The sequence below is a fragment of the Leptonotus elevatus genome, chromosome 2, assembly GCF_054856555.1.
Source record: "Leptonotus elevatus isolate MCC_2025b chromosome 2, RoL_Lele_1.0, whole genome shotgun sequence".
In the NCBI taxonomy this organism is placed as follows: Eukaryota; Metazoa; Chordata; class Actinopteri; order Syngnathiformes; family Syngnathidae; genus Leptonotus; species Leptonotus elevatus.
Window position 1 is genome coordinate 29,774,718 of NC_141240.1, and position 18,081 is coordinate 29,792,798.

At 40.2% G+C, this 18,081-nt stretch overlaps 3 protein-coding genes across 5 annotated transcripts in view; all 3 read right to left on the minus strand.

Annotated features, from left to right (window-relative positions):
* The window catches only part of LOC147179530 (segment polarity protein dishevelled homolog DVL-1-like), a 33,830-nt gene extending 32,540 nt beyond the window's left edge, over nt 1–1,290 (minus strand). Inside the window, exon 1 of the mRNA XM_086068244.1 lies at nt 862–1,290. Coding sequence (XP_085924370.1) covers nt 862–1,031 — 170 coding nt within the window. The 5' untranslated portion in view covers nt 1,032–1,290. The remainder of the gene's footprint in view (nt 1–861) is intronic.
* Nucleotides 1,291–2,298: 1,008 nt separating this feature from the next.
* Nucleotides 2,299–12,892, minus strand: LOC147179531 (matrix remodeling-associated protein 8-like). Of its 2 annotated transcripts, none has more exons than XM_086069403.1 (10): nt 12,622–12,892; nt 9,174–9,200; nt 8,781–9,092; nt 7,596–7,697; nt 7,065–7,526; nt 3,387–3,545; nt 3,266–3,296; nt 3,080–3,156; nt 2,959–3,012; nt 2,299–2,867 (listed from the first exon to the last, which is right to left on the minus strand). In XM_086069403.1, exons 1-10 carry the CDS (start codon nt 12,647–12,649, stop codon nt 2,842–2,844), a joined length of 1,278 nt encoding a protein of 425 aa, XP_085925529.1. In that variant the 5' UTR covers nt 12,650–12,892; the 3' UTR covers nt 2,299–2,841. The 2 variants fall into 2 exon arrangements, with proteins under 2 accessions (XP_085925529.1, XP_085925528.1); XM_086069402.1 differs by having other exon boundaries at nt 3,080–3,159.
* Nucleotides 12,893–13,022: 130 nt separating this feature from the next.
* On the minus strand, nt 13,023–15,633 carry aurkaip1 (aurora kinase A interacting protein 1). 2 transcript variants are annotated; one of them, XM_086069405.1, is made up of 4 exons: nt 15,552–15,633; nt 14,991–15,044; nt 13,862–14,313; nt 13,023–13,405 (listed from the first exon to the last, which is right to left on the minus strand). In XM_086069405.1, the coding sequence occupies exons 2-4, from the start codon at nt 15,040–15,042 to the stop codon at nt 13,289–13,291; spliced, it is 621 nt and encodes a 206-aa protein (XP_085925531.1). In that variant the 5' UTR covers nt 15,043–15,044; nt 15,552–15,633; the 3' UTR covers nt 13,023–13,288. The 2 variants fall into 2 exon arrangements, with proteins under 2 accessions (XP_085925531.1, XP_085925530.1); XM_086069404.1 differs by having other exon boundaries at nt 14,991–15,096; nt 15,552–15,629.
* Between the last annotated feature and the right edge of the window lie 2,448 nt (nt 15,634–18,081).

Consider the following 18,081-nt stretch of genomic DNA (forward strand, 5'->3'; position numbering starts at 1 on the left):
GCAAAAAATAAAAAGGCATCAGGACATCCCTAAAAAGCTTTGAATGTAAGATTTGGTGTGTAAAATGTAATGCTGTTAAAAAAATAGGATCACAATCACACCTAGGGACAATTCAAGTCTACAATAAACCTAACATGCATGTTTTTAGAACCCCACACAGAAAGAGATTCAAACCCAAACCTAACGGTGAGAAAGACATAACCACCCATTAACAGTATATTAGTCATTCTCACTATTGTTGATGTTAAAGGAGCTTGTGCCAGTGTGCAGGTGCAGTCCTGTCACAACGGTCACAATTATAGATAGTGTCAATTAAAACTGAAGATTGAATGCTTGATCCTGCTCTTGTATTATCTCAATTAGATTGAGCCAGTGTGGATGGTGAGTGAAGAATCGATATTTCCGATTTTCACATCAGGAGAATAGGCCCCTGGAATAGAATAATTAAAAGCATAATTGTAAAAGCACAATAATGACACTATGCTCCCTCCCCCCTCCTCCTCGCCGATCTTGTTCACCTGCAGTCAGTGTTCCTAAAGAAATGACAAAACAACAAACGAGAACGTGTGCACGCACGCTCGTGTGTGTGCGTGAGTGTGCATATGTGTGAGTGTGCGTCATTATGAGCACACCGGACGGATCTGGTCTGAGCTCGAACATTCGTGTGTCTCGTCCACTGCGCGCTGGACCGCCGGGAATAATGAGCAGGTGTCAGGAAGCGTGGAAACGCGCACGTCGCGACGTAATAACCGCACAGTCACTCAACAGTCCGCACACGCACAACGATCCCGATAATAACACAATAAGCACAACAACAACAACAACAACGAGTGCGAATACGCGTCGATCGCCGCCACTCACCCGAAATCCTGGTCCATCGATTTGAAGAAGAATTTGTAGCTGTGGACGGGTCGATTGTTGAGGACATTTTTGAAATCGGCTAAGGTGACTTTGTCCGGAGAAACAGCCAGTTTGACCAGATAGGGAGTCTCCTCCTCGTCTATGTGATAAATGATTTTGGTCTCCGCCATAAGACCGAGAGGAGGGCGAGCATTGGCAGACTGGAACAGAATGATAATAAGTAGGCAGGCCTCCCTGCAAGGCTAGCAGCAAGCACCACACGCTAATAAAACGGCGTCCTCTTGGGGGACGAGCCCAGCGTGGATTCCGACATGTTCGCCTTCGGACCGCCCGTCTTTCTGCTCCACGGAGCTACGGTGGCTGTAAAACAGGAAGGGACAGTCCACATCCTTGTGATATGCTGCTAGGAATATTTGCTAGGCTTTACTGCGGCTCGTTGGCGAGACGGCGCTGGCATCTAGTGGCAAGTTTGGGGAGTGCGCACTCGGGATTGTCACGTTTTATACATAAGTACCGCTTTGTCGCTTGAGCGTACGTCTGCTTCGCCGGCATTTTGGATGTGGAAAAGTGGAGCGAGCCGTGAAGAACTTAATTCAAAGTCGTGATAGCGGTCGTTTAGCATTAATCTCTCGTTTATCGCGGGAGTTTCATTCCACACCACCTCTGATTTTGATGAAATACACGAAGAAGCGACTCAAATATTTACGTTATTATTAATATGTATTTTTAAAACAGTGACACTCTCACTTCTCACCATGTCAAATGTCATTTTAATCAAATGCCAAGGGCCACGGAAAGATGGATGGCGGGCTGCAAATGGCCCCCGGGCTGTAGATTCTACAACTCTGTCGCATCTGTGATGTTGAATGTGTGCATGCCTTTAAAAGGCGGGCCTGGCCTGTTTGAGAGATGTGGAAGTGAGCAAATGAGGATGTACAGTTGGCTGGCTATTAACTTGCTGTGCAAATCAAAGCGTTAAGTAAATACAATACGCCCCATTTGAGCTGTAAGCCCACCACAATACTAGCGCAAATTCGTTGGTGATTTCCATGTATGTACAATAGAGGACAAGAAAGCTGGAAAAACAAGGATGGCGGCACATTGTGCTGTATATACTTTCATGGGCAAAAAATAATATTTTTTGTCATTTTTGGCAAATGTTGTGTAAGGATGGATGCACAGGTTTTTTTTTTGTCACTGACAAAAAGTAAACATCATAAAAATTGGTTGAAAAATGAATACATTTTGACTTATTTTCAATGTCCATGCACTGCCTTTGATGGGAAAGTCTCCCTGCAAACATAGCTGCCACGTAGGCACATTGGATAGTGCTCATACCTGTGGTTAACATGACCTGCATTAGGAATATTTTCGAAACCAAGCTCTTTTTATTTATTTTGAACTGGTACTGGTTTGGATAAATATATTCCAACAGGCTATTATTCCAAAATTTTATTGTGTTTTTGGGTGGGTACATAAACACATTGGGGGAAAAATCAGGTATATAAAAAAACAAGTTAGGATAGTATTATCAAAATCTGTCACATTTGGTGATTTTGTCCACGTACAGTAAGTTAAAATTGATGATTTGCCAATTACAGTACAGCAGAATTTGTGAAAAAAAATGAAGAAGCAACTATCATCATATAAAAAAAGAGCTGTGAGCTAGGATTTCCGCATGCATGCACAATACACTTGAACCATGCAGGAAAATGAAATAAAATGCATGTTACACTACATTACAACATTTAAAAAAAAAAAAGCATGACAACTCATATACAACATAAACGATAAAATATCAAATAAATGTGACTGTAATTTTCCGAAATGAAAGTGATGCAATAAAAAAATGAAGGTAAAAAAGCCTTGTGCTGTGTCGAGTTTCAGCAGAGGGAGCGTTCTTCCTCTGCTTTGTTTGTTCATTTTTCCCTTCTCTCGTGGTGTTTGCCCTGGTCCTGCCAGCAGCGTATTCAAAGCGCCTCACTTCCACAGCTTCCCGTCAAAGTCTGCATGAAGATGGGAGGAGAGGGAGGTGCAAATGTTTATTTGCGGTAGAACTGAGGTGACGTAACCGCTCTGTTTTCTGTCATGGCTCACCCTTGTTGCAGTCTTTGCTCAAGTCCCTCTCTTTCAGGAGGTTGTTTTTGTAATCTGTGCAGCACACACAGCATAAAAAAAGTTAAATCAGGAATTTTATTTTTCACACAATGTGATCTACCTGAATTCAGTAACTCTTGGTTGCGGGTCCTCAGCTCTGTGCAGTCCAGTGAGCATTCACCTTCATTCATGTCGTTTCTCCTTTGCAGACATTAATTTTTTTTCTTCTTTAATTTACTTGTTTCACAAATACATTAAATTTACAAAAAATAATGTACAATATTTTAGTAGCTCTTTTAAGACTTACTCGTCGTATCTGCGCAGGTCATATGCCAGGCCTGTTTAAAAAAAATTGAAATAATCAAAAGACAGTATCCACTGAGTGTATGCTAATGTATGCTGGTCTCCACGATAAATAAATACGACACCTCTCTTTTTACGCCGCCGAGTCAGCACGATGATTGCGACAACAATGAAGGCCAGAAGCAGGAACGTTGCCAGGAAGTAGCCCAAATGCTGCACAAAATAACTTTGATGCTCAGGGAGGATGACGTTGACCACATGAGGACTCTCAGCCTCTTCAATCCCTGTGAAGATGTGACAAGGGGATCATGTAAACACTTGGGTTAATTTGAAAATAGGATTAACATAATGGAAATACATGAATATACGGTAGTGCCTTGGGATATTTTTTTTTAATCCTTTGTGAAAATTGGTCAATAAAGCTACAACTTAATGAGTCAGTTGTGAAACTCTTGTGTGCATCTTTGTCTGTATTATACTGCCCTCATCTGGCCAAGCCGCACATAACAGGAGGAGGAGCACAATAACCGTCAAATTGAAGCAAAAGATGGTGTTATAAAGTTGTTGTTTTTTTACATTCTCTTAAATTATGTTAAGACTATGTTTTTATAAAGTTCAATCATTTCTCTCTGTCTACAATATGTTTGTGTTTCAAAAGATTTGAGCCCTTCCAAGTGTTTGCAGTATAATTATGTCTTAAACGTTTCATATAGGCACTTATAATCAGTTTTCAGTTGATCTCAAAATGAAAATCCCTTTTCGCAGTTGGGTTTGATCTCTATCCCATGTGAATATCGGGGGTCCACTGTATGTAAATTATACAACTAAATGTTTTTAATCCTTTCAAGGCTTCTTCTTGTCCATCTCTGTTTTTAAAAGTCAGAGAGAGAAAAGGCAGAGAGCAGCAAGTTAAATGTCAAAATTCTTGTCACCAGTAATGACTTCCAGACTCATTTTTTCCCTACCTCAGAAAAAAATAAAAAACACAGGCTAGCCACAAACGAGAGGAAAAGTGTGAGGAGGGACAAAATCTCTTATGAGGTCTGTCTGCTTGTCGAGTTTTGATTCCCTTTTGTCACTATTTTCAACGTCACATCTAATGTACATTCCTGCTTTCTGGTTTTTGGTTGGAAAATAACTTGAGAGGAGACATTTACACTACCAACCACAACGTTTGCTATGAAAAATACTCTCTATGTTAATCCTAAAATTATTAGAAACACTACTCCAGTATGATGCAGTACAGTCCTGTACAACAGCAAGTCTACCAAAACATTAATAAACACTCATATTGAACATTGACCGTCTCAATCAAAACTGAGCATTATTACTTTATATTATATTACATTATATTTTTGGCGCATTTAAAGCTTTAAAATTATATATAGTGCCCCGCATACTGTACCGATTCACACCCTTTCGTTTTGGTATGCCAATGCAAAGGACATTTTACAGTAAATGTATTTGTGTTGGTCATATAACGTATGTGGCAGAAAACCAAAACATGACATTTGAAATCAAACAGCATTTGCAATTATAAGGGAACAAATTGCAACTGGATTATTTTCCCAAATCGTTTAGACCTATTAAGTGTTAACAGATCAGTTCACACACTTCATTCTCCTCCAAAACCACTGACCGTGTTTTTGCTATGGGAGTCGCATCATTTGCAAGTCAATGATGTGGAAGTGTCTTTATTTTATACGGAATCCACTCCTGACAGCGTACTGATAATCAGCAGGAGTACATTCATCTCTGTCATGACAGATTACAGCAGTAAAAATCCCTTGTTTGTTATTACCGATGATTTGTGGTATGTTGATGGATGATGAGCACAAACATGTTAGTTTTAGGGCAGCAGCGCATAAAGAACTGAACATAATACTTATTGAAAGGTAATCAATCACCATATGCGAACATAGCGAGCCGTTAAAGAGTGAGGGGGATCTACACTATGACAGCATAATCCCCCCCACCCCCGCATGACACAGCTGGCCTCGATGTTGAACAGATGCAACAAACTTCTACTGACCGCTGGTAAACATGCCTCCACCCGAGGCCGATACACATCAGCTGAGAAAATAACTCAGGCCCAGCGAAGCGAAGGATAACAAACCAAAATCAGGATACAGTTCAAGATGTCGGCACACGTCCTTGGAAATTTTAAAAAATTGGGTCAAGCACAGAGAGGAACGATCGTCCACTCCCTAAACTGCTCGGCTTAGAACTGTTAAAATGTCTCCAGATGAATACAAACAAACAAAAAGTTGAAGAAAATGAGATCAGACATTTTTTGTGGTAATTATTCCCTGTAAACCTCTTTTTTTTGTTTATTCTAATGTCTACTGTGCTTTTCCTTTTAGAGGAGAAAATGGGCACAAAGAGAGACCTGACTTAACTGACCAACTATGCCTATAAATGCAACTGCAGCTGTGCTTTCCCCCTCTTCTCATTACAGGAGGAAAACAACATGGAAAAGTATTTAGCTTCCCTAACGTTGAGGGGGAAAGTGTTAAAGTTCCTGTATAGTGAAAATAAACATACCTTGTAGATATGACACATCACAGGGAAGTGTTGTTAACCTTGACAAATTTGAATGATTACCCCCCCCCCCCCCACTCCCCCATAAATAGGAAATGAAACTTCAAAACCAAGCCGTTACTAGACCCCCCCAACCCCCGATGCTCTTCTGCCTTCTCTCCATGACGTGTGGTCGCTGATGGCTGAGAGTGAGGCATTCATAAGTGCAAATTCTTGTCCTCAGGGAAGATGTATTTTCGGGGTATAGGTACTGCAAGCTAGCTAGCTAGCTGCATGTCACAATTGCACCAGATTTCATTTAGTTTTTTTCATTTTATCTGCGCAATTAAGAAACAGTTAACTAATGAAGTGAAGAAAGGTACTCAAATTCCTAGATAGCGGGGGAAAGCGGACTTGTGCCGGCGCCGAGAAAAACAATTTAAGGCCATAAGGCTCTGCTTAGAGCAAAGCAGAACTTTGCGCAATAGGCCCTTTAGACCCGATGTTGACAATTTCGCAGATAAATTGAAGTCGCCGCATCTGAGAACGTGAGAGCTGCGCCACTTTGGGAGAGGTCATAGCCAACTCCGCTCATGGCAAATCAAATTGGCCCCTCTCTTTCTTTGTGGCGTGCTCGTCGCATTCTGGAGTCTCGACGTGACGAAAGAATATCTGTGCCGTGAAGTGGGCACTTGGTGGCGACATGACTTTGTGGCAGAGTGGTTGTTTCCCAACCCAAAGACCGTGGGTTCAATCCTCAACACTTGTGACCATGTCGAAGTGTCCTTGAGCAAGATTCTGAATCCCGTTGCTCCTAATGTTGCATCATCAGTTGGTAAAATGAGGAGATGGTGTTAAAGCGCTTTGAGTACCTAAGTTAGAAAAGCACGATACAAGTGAAATGCCTTTTTACTATTCACGTGACCCCCTCTAACTTGTTCATGTGCCCCCTAATACTTATGACAGAATCAATATGAAGATGCACTGATTTCTATGATGATTCAGAGGGTTTGATTCTCGCTGTTTACATGCTTAAAAATGAAATATGTTGTTTGGCCAGCTGACTACCCTGTACAGGCACTTAGACGTGGTCTGAGCAGGTGTAAGGTTTAGATCATCGCTCGTGCTAGTGTCATCGCTAAAGACACTCCCCACTTATCTGTGTTGCTTGGCGGAGACCGACTGTCACATTAGCAAACATGCGCTGCAAGCCTTATGCTAACATGAATAAATCTGGATCTCTGAATTCACTTTACAGGCTCTTTAAATTATGAAAGGCTTACTTGGTTCAGGTTCGTCATTGTGGAAGGCCATCGATGCTGTGGTGGGCTCTGACGGTAGCGAAGGTACCACAGTGAGTCGAAAGATACGCCTTTCGTGCAGGCCACAGTAGTGGTGGTGCAGGTGGCAGGAGTACAGGCCTTTATCAAGCAGCTTTATGTCAGAAATGGACAGCGAAAAGTCCCCGACTGTAAAAGCATCCTCAGCCACGCTCATCTTCTTGTCGGCAAAGCGCGGCCCGTAATCCCGACGCTCTCCCGAAGCGTAGAGGTCCACCAGCCGGTCTGCTCTGTCTGGACGCACCCCTGGGGGCTGGAAGTCCCAGTGGGCCACCTGCTGCTGGTCCTCCTGGAGGCCATCTCGCCACAGGGGGTGTCGGTTAACGCATGGCAACACCACCGAGCTGCCCAACAGCACCACGAAGATGGTCTTCTCGCCATCCCAGTAACGCTTCTCCTTGTTAGCTGCAAAGTGTGAGACGCTGTTAAACGATGCGTTGCAGCAAATGCAAGAGCGCAATGGAGAATTCTCACCTGACTTGGTCACGTTGAGCTGAATCTGAACGGACTGTTGATTCTGGCAGTAATGATGGTGCAGATTACAAGTGTACACTCCTCGGTCACTTTGCACTACATCTGGTGGAAAAAGGTATCACAGGTCAAAAATATGAAATCCCGTGTTAAATAAGCAAAGGCTACAACGGTTGACAGTGACACACTTTGATGAGTAGGAGTCCCACCTGCCACATTCTATAAGAACTTTATCTGTGCTTTTTCAATAGTTTTTGTAGTACTGTCATTCTTTATTCCAATGCATTTATAATGGGATTAATTAAATGACAATTTTCACTATTTGCAGGGCAGCCCGGTCCGATGTATTCCAGTCACAGCTGCTTTAAGCAAATATATATTTTACAAACATGTAAATGTTTAATGTATAGGCATAAGAAAAAGGCCAAATAAAGTAGCACCCTTTTCGCAAGAGTTTGAGAGTGAAAACAACGGCATTATTTTTCACCATTTTGAAGCCGTATGTTATATACAAAGTCAAAATGAAGGCCCGCGGGCCACATCGGACCCGCTACTTTTTTATATGCAGCCCGTGAAAGCTTACACTAAATTCACTAGACTTCAGCCCAAAACTAGTTATCATCATAAAATGGTAATAATTAAAAGCAGGGAAAATTATATTACATATTAGGTAAGGGGAAAAAAACCTGTAACTGCCTCACCGTCTAACCATATTTTAAACAAACACAGTGCAGCTGGGCTTCTGGCCAGCAGACTTTATGGCTGTAGTTAAAAATACCAATAAAAACAAGTGTGGTAACATTTGAACAGTTTTAAAAAGACAAACTTGAAATGTTGCACTTTACTAAAAATAAAAAACAAAACGAAAAACATTTTATCTGCTGACGTTTCATTTAAGATTTGAATAACAGTGAAAACGTTTTGGTTCACACAAACTTACTTTGTTGCACCAATGTGAACGGACCGTGACAATAAAACCATGGTAAGTACCACAGTGTGATGTTTAGCATTACAACCCCCATGATTATACATTTACGGTGTTTTGCCATTATAACCGCCCCACTGACAGCTATCATGAAAACAAATTTGACAGCCTTTATTCTAATGTCAACTTCCCTGTGGTCCTATATACAATTAATTGTCCAGTAAAGGGAGGGATGACGTGATAAGAGTGAAGTAAAGTCTTACTGTTGATGACAAGGGAGAAGTTGCCATCTTTGAACGCAGAGCCTGGAATGGAAATGCGACCCGCATTAAAGTTGTTGTAGACCCTCAGCCGGGCCCCAGGGGACATATCCAAGACTCGTTCCACGGAGTATTTGGGAGTGTAGCGCATCACGTCCCAGTGCACCACCCTCTGACGGTCCTTCAGTCTATCCTGGGTCCACACCATGCGAGGGCTGTGGCAAGGCAGGACGGCCTTACTCCCAACAGGGAGCGTAATGTTCTTGGCTTCAATCGCAAGACCGAGTCTGCTGTCGCTGCTCCTCTGACCCCATGCTGATGTCGTAAACAAACACATGGCTTTAGAAAAACACAGACAATTACAAACATGAGAGAACAGCAAAACAAATGGTTTACCTTCTGGCAGGGAGAGCAGGACAAGAACTGAAAAAGACAGAACATGGCAAATTAGGGGAACACGCTCTTGCTGTTACATCAGTTTTACCTCTTATTATTCACTCTTTTTTTTTTTTACCTAAGTAGAAGTCAAGAGAGACTGCAAATGGATTTGGATAAACAAAATGCACGTAGCAACAAGAGGAAGTCTTACAACATTCAACTCAAATATATATTTTTTCCATTTGTGTTTTCTCAACACGCAGTTTTGTTTACTAAAGGAATGTGTTTACTGAGGCGGCCGGTGGAGATGCACAAGGAAGCTTTATTCATCCAGACTTCTGCTGGCTTTTCACAGAGCTGTGATCTTTAGGGGATGAAGGTAGTTGGCTGTTGCCCTAAAGGCTGCTGTCATCATGGAGGTGGTGTGTTTTATTGCTTCTCTCTGCCAGCAGGGTAGTTTTTAACACCATGATGTCTGCATTGCCATCACTACTTTGTAGGGCTGGGAATCTTTGAATGTCTCACGATTCAATTTGATTCCAATTTTTGGGCCTGCGATTCAATTTAGAATCGATTTTCGATTAAGAATGATTTTTGCTTCAAAATAATTTGATTGACAATGATTTTTGCTTCAATCTATAGATGTGCAAGGAATTGTAATGATCTACTTCAGTCTGACTCGCTAATGCTAATTAGCGCGCTACTCGCTGCACTTTTATCACAAAAAAACAAAACAACTTTTATTGGAATAACTTGATCTTGACTTTTTCCTTCTACTCTCTAATGTGGCTACAACTTAACAGTGTATTAGACCGTGTGGAACCACACTGCCCCTCAGTGGCCAAACCGGGTACAACATGAACAGCACTCCAAACAAAGGCACACACAGACAAAGGCAAAAACGTATAAAATAATTTATATCACATCGATTTTGGGACATTTAAAATCGATTCTGAATCGTACTAAATGAAAATCGCGATTCTTACGAGAATCGATTTTTTGGGCACACCCCTACTACTTTGTATTCAAATGTAGCGAATGTGCAGATTGCTTTCATAACCTAATGCAAATTATTCTTAAATTGAATTTGTTTCTAACAAACACAAAAATATGGTTGATTGCAACTTGCAAACAGTCTTGGTTGCTCTTGCACCATAACAACACTCCTGGCAGAGGAGAAAAGTCCACATGCTTGAAAACTGTGGCTCAACGAGGTAAAGGTAAAAGTCCCATCCCAGACCCTATAATTTGCCATTTTAACGCTCCACTGGTGAGTCGTGAGGCTTCTTTTGCGCCATACAGACTTTAATGTGTTTCTTAATCACCAATAAGTCATTTCCCAATTGAACATTAAAATCTGGTGACAATTCGCAATCAGATAAACATCACCCTTGCGGTGAAGCCAAAATGTGTGAGTCAAATATAAAGTATGCCTTTACTCTGCACAATATGTGTGATTCATGGATGTCAGGGCTGTGTCAGACGTTTACTCACTGCCACATCACAGCAACTGAGAATAAACCTGTGCAGCTGCAGATTTAGCCACAAGTACAAAGGGACTTTCAGAGGCTGGTGGCCACATTTTACAGGTATTTCTTCTCATGCAGAGCTTTTCCACCTTAACTAATGAGTTGCTTTTATAATTAGCTATATTCTTTAAAAAAATATATATATATACAATGTGCAAGCTATTCAAAAGTATACTACCCTAAGAGAAACTGCTTCAAAATACATCCATCAATCAATCCATTCTTTGTATAGGCTACCACTCATCAAGGGTTGAAGCCTATCTCTCAGCTGACTTTAAGCAACACCCTGGACTGGTCGCCACCCATTAACAGGGTGCATATGAACAAAACAAACACTCACATTGACATGTACGAACAATGTATGAGGGAAGAAGCCGGACAACGAGAGAAAACCAAAGAGGAGAACATGCAAAGGCAGATATGCTAAGTAGTCCACTGCCACCCTTCAAAAATAGGACCTTTAAAAAAAAATGTGACCCATGATTTACCTTAGCTTTGAGCCAATTAAAAGTGTTTTCTCTCTCTTAAAACAACAACAACAAACCCAAAAAGTTATTAAGTGATTATGGCATATTACACAAAACTGACATACCTGCATGAATGAAGCATTTCTAGCTAGTGATGGATTAATATTTAAATAAGGTTAGTTTGATTAGGTTCCTATTAAATGGGATATTCATATTTTGGTTTGAATGTTCCAAAAAATCAATAACTATAATGTTTTTTTTATAAATTGAAATAGTTGTTCTATTGGCAATTAGCATGACAAGTGGCTTCTTGGAAAAAAAAAAGTCTCCTCTGGAAGGGGTCCCTAGGCCCAAAAAGCGCAACAACCCATGATGTATAGAGTAACAATTGGATATAATAACAATGGTCAACAGTAAATTTTAATCAGAGATGGCTTCGGGTGACCTATTTTTAATGCTGATTTTAACCATGTCTTTACTTTTGCTGTAGAATTCTAACATATTTTCATTTTTTCTTAAGGTTGACCTATGCAAAAATATGTATACAGTAGTTGTCGTTTTTTACCGTTTCGATTATTTTTTTTCCTGTATGATACACAATACATATTGTATGTTTTATTTTTATACAACTCTATAGCCTACCTACTTATGCACCACTCATGTTATATATTATGAAAACTAATGCAGATTCAGAACCCAAAAAATCTAAAAATTTCTTTCCATTTCAGATTTTTAAAGATATGTTTGACAGCGTGATCATTGCAGATGACTATACTATTACATTTTTGTAGTAGTACATATTGATTAAATAAATCCATACAATATTCCAATGTTGCATAAAAATGTTTGCAACATGGACGTGTTGGACACAAATTAACATTCTTAACATTGGTTTCATGGGGTCATTCATTCCCCCATTTTCCTTTCTTAAAGCACTCATGTGATTTTCACTATAGGTCCCTTTTAACTGTAACTTCAATAAAGAATAACCATTAAACATTCCTGTTTCGTACACGCTAGGAAACGCTCATTAGTGACACACGTTTTAATGAGGGCTGCTGAAAAATGCTGACTCCTCTCTTAGACCTCAGCTAACAAGAAACACATTCGGCCAAAAACACCCCCCCCCCCCAAAAAAAAAAATCCCCAAGGCCAAGACTCATGTTTCTTGGCAGTGTGCAGTGGAGGTACAGTCTTTTTTGTTTTTTCCTGCTATATTCAGGATATTTCAGATGGAGCACTGACCCAGATAATAGTAAAACGTTAATGGAAGACAAACGATTTGATTTAAAGCGCAATGGATGAAAAGGCAAACGCTTGACCGAAAGAGTATTTTCTTAGAAAGTTAGCATTCTTTTAAAACATTGAGAGAGAAAAACAGAAGATAAAAATACAAAACTTGCCGGCTTTTGGTGCAAAATTTGACCCAGATTCAGTGCGCTTCTTTTTAAATAAAAATAAGTAGCTTACCTGGCAGCAGAGTCATAAAGACGTGCATGTCTAGCACGGAGTGGACAAAGGGAACCACAAAAGAACTTCTGGGCTGACCGAGCTGTGTGTTTTCGTCGTGCACGTCTGGATGCAGACACGCTGTTCGCAGATGCCCCGCCTTCGCAGCACATGAAATACAACACTGGCAAACACGCACAGCACAAGGACGTCACACAACTCCGCTGACGATAAATACGGCTCTAGAAATGTGTCCTGTATGTGGAAACAGCATCATAATAATATAGCAAAATGTAGCTTGGCGGTGGGGAAGTTTGGAGGGTAAAAGGCTGAACTCCAGCCAGGCTGGTTTATAGGGTAATATTTGGATTTTATGTATTTATTATTATTACTACTATTATTATGTAATAATCACACACAAAAATGTTTCAACAATTTAATTTTCCTTGCAAGAATGTCTAGACTGCTTATAATGAGAGAGTTGAGTGGTAATTGCGGTGGGCATGTTTCTCACTTGGCAAAATACCGCCACCTACAGTATTTCAGAGAAACTGCGTCTGGTCTTCAGCGAAAACTGCAGCACTACACTGCACACGTCCTCAATGTTGAGAGACTTGAGACAGGATTTGATAAAAAAAAAAAAACTGAAAACATGGTGAGCAAGTTGTCATGTGTGGAAAGATGTGGCTCAGTCCTTTCTGTTTCCGTATTGTGGAATGAAGAGATTGGGTGCGCTCCATCCCTCTGGAGCAGTTTTCAGTCCAGCACGCCTCCAAATCCTTTTCAGATCTTTCTCAAAAAGTTTCTGTACAAAGAAAACAAGATTTATATCGATTACTCCAGAAAAACAATATGTTCTCTGAATTTTGATGACTAAACTAAGCTGGTGTTGGATTTTAGTACATTTCTATCTGCTTAATAAAAAAAAAAAAGTCAATTTGTGTACTCAAAATTAAAAGAACTAGTTTGAAAAAAAGACATTGATCAATGGCCCATTATTTTGTAGTACAGTATGGGGGGGGGTGTCTTAATTCAGAAAAGAAACTCGAGGTCTTACAGTATAACAAACCTGCTGCATTGTACTTATGTTGTCAGCACTGCGCAATGGCTAGAAAACTACGTCTACACATCCCTGTTCAAATGCCAGGTTTTTGTGTTATAAAACAATGAGACCAAGATAAATAATTTCGAAACATTTGTCACCATTAATGTGACCTATAACATGTATAACTCAATAATAATAATAATAATAAATGTTTACCTGTTTTTTCTTGCCCCTGCTCTCTCTCAATCTCCTCCTCTGGAATTTAGTCCGTTTTAACAGCTTCTTGTATTTGTGCCGGTTCATTTTGCGCCGACGGATCTTCAGAACATTTTTACAACTGAGGGGCGTTGCTGCATCGTCACCATCCTCAAGAACGGGCACGCACATGGGTGGCAGAACCTTCTCCTCCAGCAGGTCCACGTGCTCCCGCTGTGGCGAAGCAGACTCCGGCAGGGGAGGAAGAGTGTAGCGCAGTGAGAGCCAGGTTTCCAAAGGACTTACTGAGAGTTTACGAGGCACAAGCGCCTCGTCAAGCTCTGGCTGGATCCATCGAGATGGATATCTGTTGTCGGCTGCTGTTGAGTAGCGTCGTGTTTTTTTATTGAGTGACGAGCCAGATGCAGAAACTGCTGGCTGCACACGTCCACTCAAAATGTCTCCGTGGCAAACTAGTCATGAGGAAAGGACATCAGATATGTACACATCAGAATACAAAAACACGAGTACCTGAGACCCTCCCTAAAAATTTTCATAACAGCAAGTGATTTACCCCGGATGACATATTTTCGACTGAAACTTCACACATAAACTATGAGGAGGGGGCTAAAGTAAAATCATCATGCATGCATGCTCTACCTCAATCATATTACATGTAAATGTTGGTTTATTTATTATATTTATTACAAGGTCAATTGTGACATGGCCTGACATTTTACTGATAGATTCCACAAGATGGCAGCAAAATACTGTGTTTCTATGAAATATAACAGTTTGCTTCAAATTCATTTTACAACATCACACTTAATCATCATAAACAATAATCACATAATATTTGCTTCTGAAAAATGCACAGGCGCTGCATGCACATGTACCAAGACTCTCCATAACCTCCACATAAAACCCAACCTCATATCTCTCAGTGGAAATGTATCACTTCAACATGCTTATTTGACAAATTCCTACAGGGTTTTGTCAGCATCTTAGGGAGTTATAGGAAGAGCACAAAAACCGTGATTAGGGAAGTATTTCAAGGGGGATACATCTATGCATATTTAAATGTGAACAACTGAACATGCAGGGGATTAGTGTACACCAAATGACATTTCAAAAACATGTTCATACTTACAAGTTGCCCTGTGTAGTAGACGGAGGTGAGGGAGGAGTTTTGACCTAAACATTGCTTTAGAATATCAACATGGAGTCATCAGGAATAGGTTGTCAAGACAAACGTCCTGTAGAATGTTAATAATTAGGCGCACTGTGCATAGTCAAGCAAACGGCATCAAAACACATTATTGACTTTCTAGCGTCACAAGTAAATAAATAACTATTAAAAAGAACAATAGCGTACGACAGTATGATATCATGGTCAAGGATTTGATTAAAAAAAAAACAAGCATGCTTTCATGTCTTTATGTCTCGCCTTTTAAAACAATAAAGTACACGGTCAGATTGTAATTCTGTGTCAAACCGTTGGACACAGAATTACTATCTGACCAAAGCTTGCGATACATGTGTAAGACAGTTCCAATTTCCCGGTGACCCTCCGCAAGCGGCTGTTAATGCTAACCCCTAATGTAGACTCCTAATTTACGATATATTTCAATAAATTATTTCGGATCCATAAATCGAAAGGGTAGGTGAATGTATGCATGGTACTAGTTAACAATGTAAGATTTTACTTTACCTAAATCGAAAGACGACCGACCTCAACGGATTTACAATGTGACACAGACACAAGACTTCCGCTCAATGTTACGCGTATTGTACGCGCTTCCGGTTTCCTCTAGTGGATTGAAGGTTCCGCCCTGGCCCTGCAACTTTAACAAACGTCGTTAACAATGTAAATTCAGTGTTTGTTGTTTTAATTGGATCCGATATTCCTAAAAGTGTAAATAAAAGCACATTGATTAACAGCTGCCCTTACCCTGTCCTTGTGCGCTGATATGTTGGTCGTAGCCTACTCTTGGCATTTTTGCAGTGGCCTACTACAGGATTTATTAACAGAGACATAAGGTATACGTTTCAAGTTAATATTGAGATTTCGAAGACAAGTTTGGGGTTTCAAATGTCAGATAGTGTTTTTAGCAAAGGTTAGGATTTAGGACTAGGAGTTCAAAATAGGGTTTCAAAACAGGATCGTGGTTCAAATTACGGCTTCAAACCTGGATTGGGGTTCAAAATTAGAAGTTAAAATTTGAGTAGGGTAGCCTACATTTGGACAGGATTAGGGTTTCATGTCAGAGATAAAAGCAGTTGTAGAGTATCAAGACAGAATTATAGAGTTTCAAATTAGGTTTTCAGGCAGGGCTATGGTTTCAAGATGGTTTTACAGTTTCAAGACACGTTTACGATTTCAAGCCAGTGTTAAAGTTTCAATTTGTTTGGGCTTCAAGACTGTGTTAAGGTTTCAAAACAAAGTTATTTTTAAATGGGGTTTCAATCCTGCAGAGTTAGGGTTTCTAACCAGGGTTTCAATCCAGAGTAACAGTCTCAGGCCAGGATAAGAAGAATTTGGGGTTTTTCAGTACATGCCATTTACATCTTGGATTGGGTTTCGATTGAGAGTTACCGTTTCATAGTATAGCTTCAAGCCTGGCCCATTCATATTTAGGTATATTATTCTCCTGCCACATACTGTACACTCGTTGTCATGATGTCAATCTGAAACATTCCAGTCCACACGTGTGTTTGTATGCAGCAATGGCTGTTTTTAAAGTGCTTCATAAATAAAGTTGAATTGAATACTGTACTGTACTGATTTTTTTCTTTTTTTCCCCGGTGCTTTTTTTTTTCCACCAGGTGGCGGCAAACACCAGGACAAATAATGGGGACCGAAAGGAGAAAAATGTGCCACAATCAGAATGTGAAGTTAAATGTGATCTGAGACTCTCTCTCTCTCTCTCTCTCTCATACAGTGGGATTATTTAGATTTTTTTTTCGTAGTTAGTAGACTCAAACATTTAATGTAGATACCTTTATATGTTTATACTAAAACAACATACTGTACAGCGTAAACTCTGTGAACCTAGAAATTGTTAGTGTCGACTGTGTGAGTGCATGTATATTGACCTTTGACTTGTACCACTCACGTTTAAAACCTCTGTGTTAATCTGTGCTGTCAGTATGAGTTAAGGCGTAATCTTCTGAGCACTGGAAACTATTAGGTCTATCAGGAATACCTCACAGGTGCGTGTGTTTGTGTGTGTGCGGTGTGTGTGACACTAAAACAGAGACCTGGCTTTCCGAGATGCGATCTGTCCTCCTCTTTGAGGACCATTTGTCCCTTGTGAAAAGGTCATAAACTTGCATAAATCATAAACTTGCATAAATTAAAAAATGTGAAATTTCAGATAGTGAAAAAATATATATATATCAGAGGTGGGGACTTAGTTACTTAAGAAAATCGAAGTAATAAGTATTTCTAAGTAGTATTCAGCAAAAAAAAAAAAGCTTAACTCAAGTACTGAGTCAGTGGCAGTGGGGAGTAACTTCTAATATCAATGTAACTGAGTAAATGTAATATTTTACACTGCTACTATACTCCCCACCTCTTTTTTTATTTTTTTTCTGGAGAGCTCAGTATTGTTCATTTAATTTTACCGATTTGACATGTCATCATCATTGCTCTCTTTTTTTAAATGTTATTTTATTTTTCTTATAAATTTTTATTTTGTATATGGTTGAGAATGTGTATGTGCATGTGCGTGTGTGCGGGTGAGTGTGTATTCATTAGTTCACCTAAAACCTATAAAAAAATCCCATACCGTTCACCTAAACCGAACACTTCAGAATCCAGCCAGAGTCGTGAGGCCGTCAGGAGACCCGAGGAAGGACCAAAGAAAAGAAAGGAAAGTGAAATCCAGCACCGACCAGACACCACCCACCACCCACCATACTCCCCACCTCTTATCACAGTAACTAACTGTAACGGCAAACTCTCACAAACTGTGTTTCCATAACAGTATACAAATTATGATTCAGAATGAATGAAAGATGGATGATAAGAGGGTCGAAGTTACTGATTTCCCTGTTGAAAACAAATCTCAAAACATTTACACTGCATTCATGTTTGTGTTTTTGCTCTTGAAAAAGAAAGTAAACTTGCCTGTAATCCCTCTATCACACTTTCACTAACACACACACACACGCACGCACACGCTGCAAAGTCCTGGCCAAGATGTGGCTCACTCATAAACAGATTGGCCTACACTACG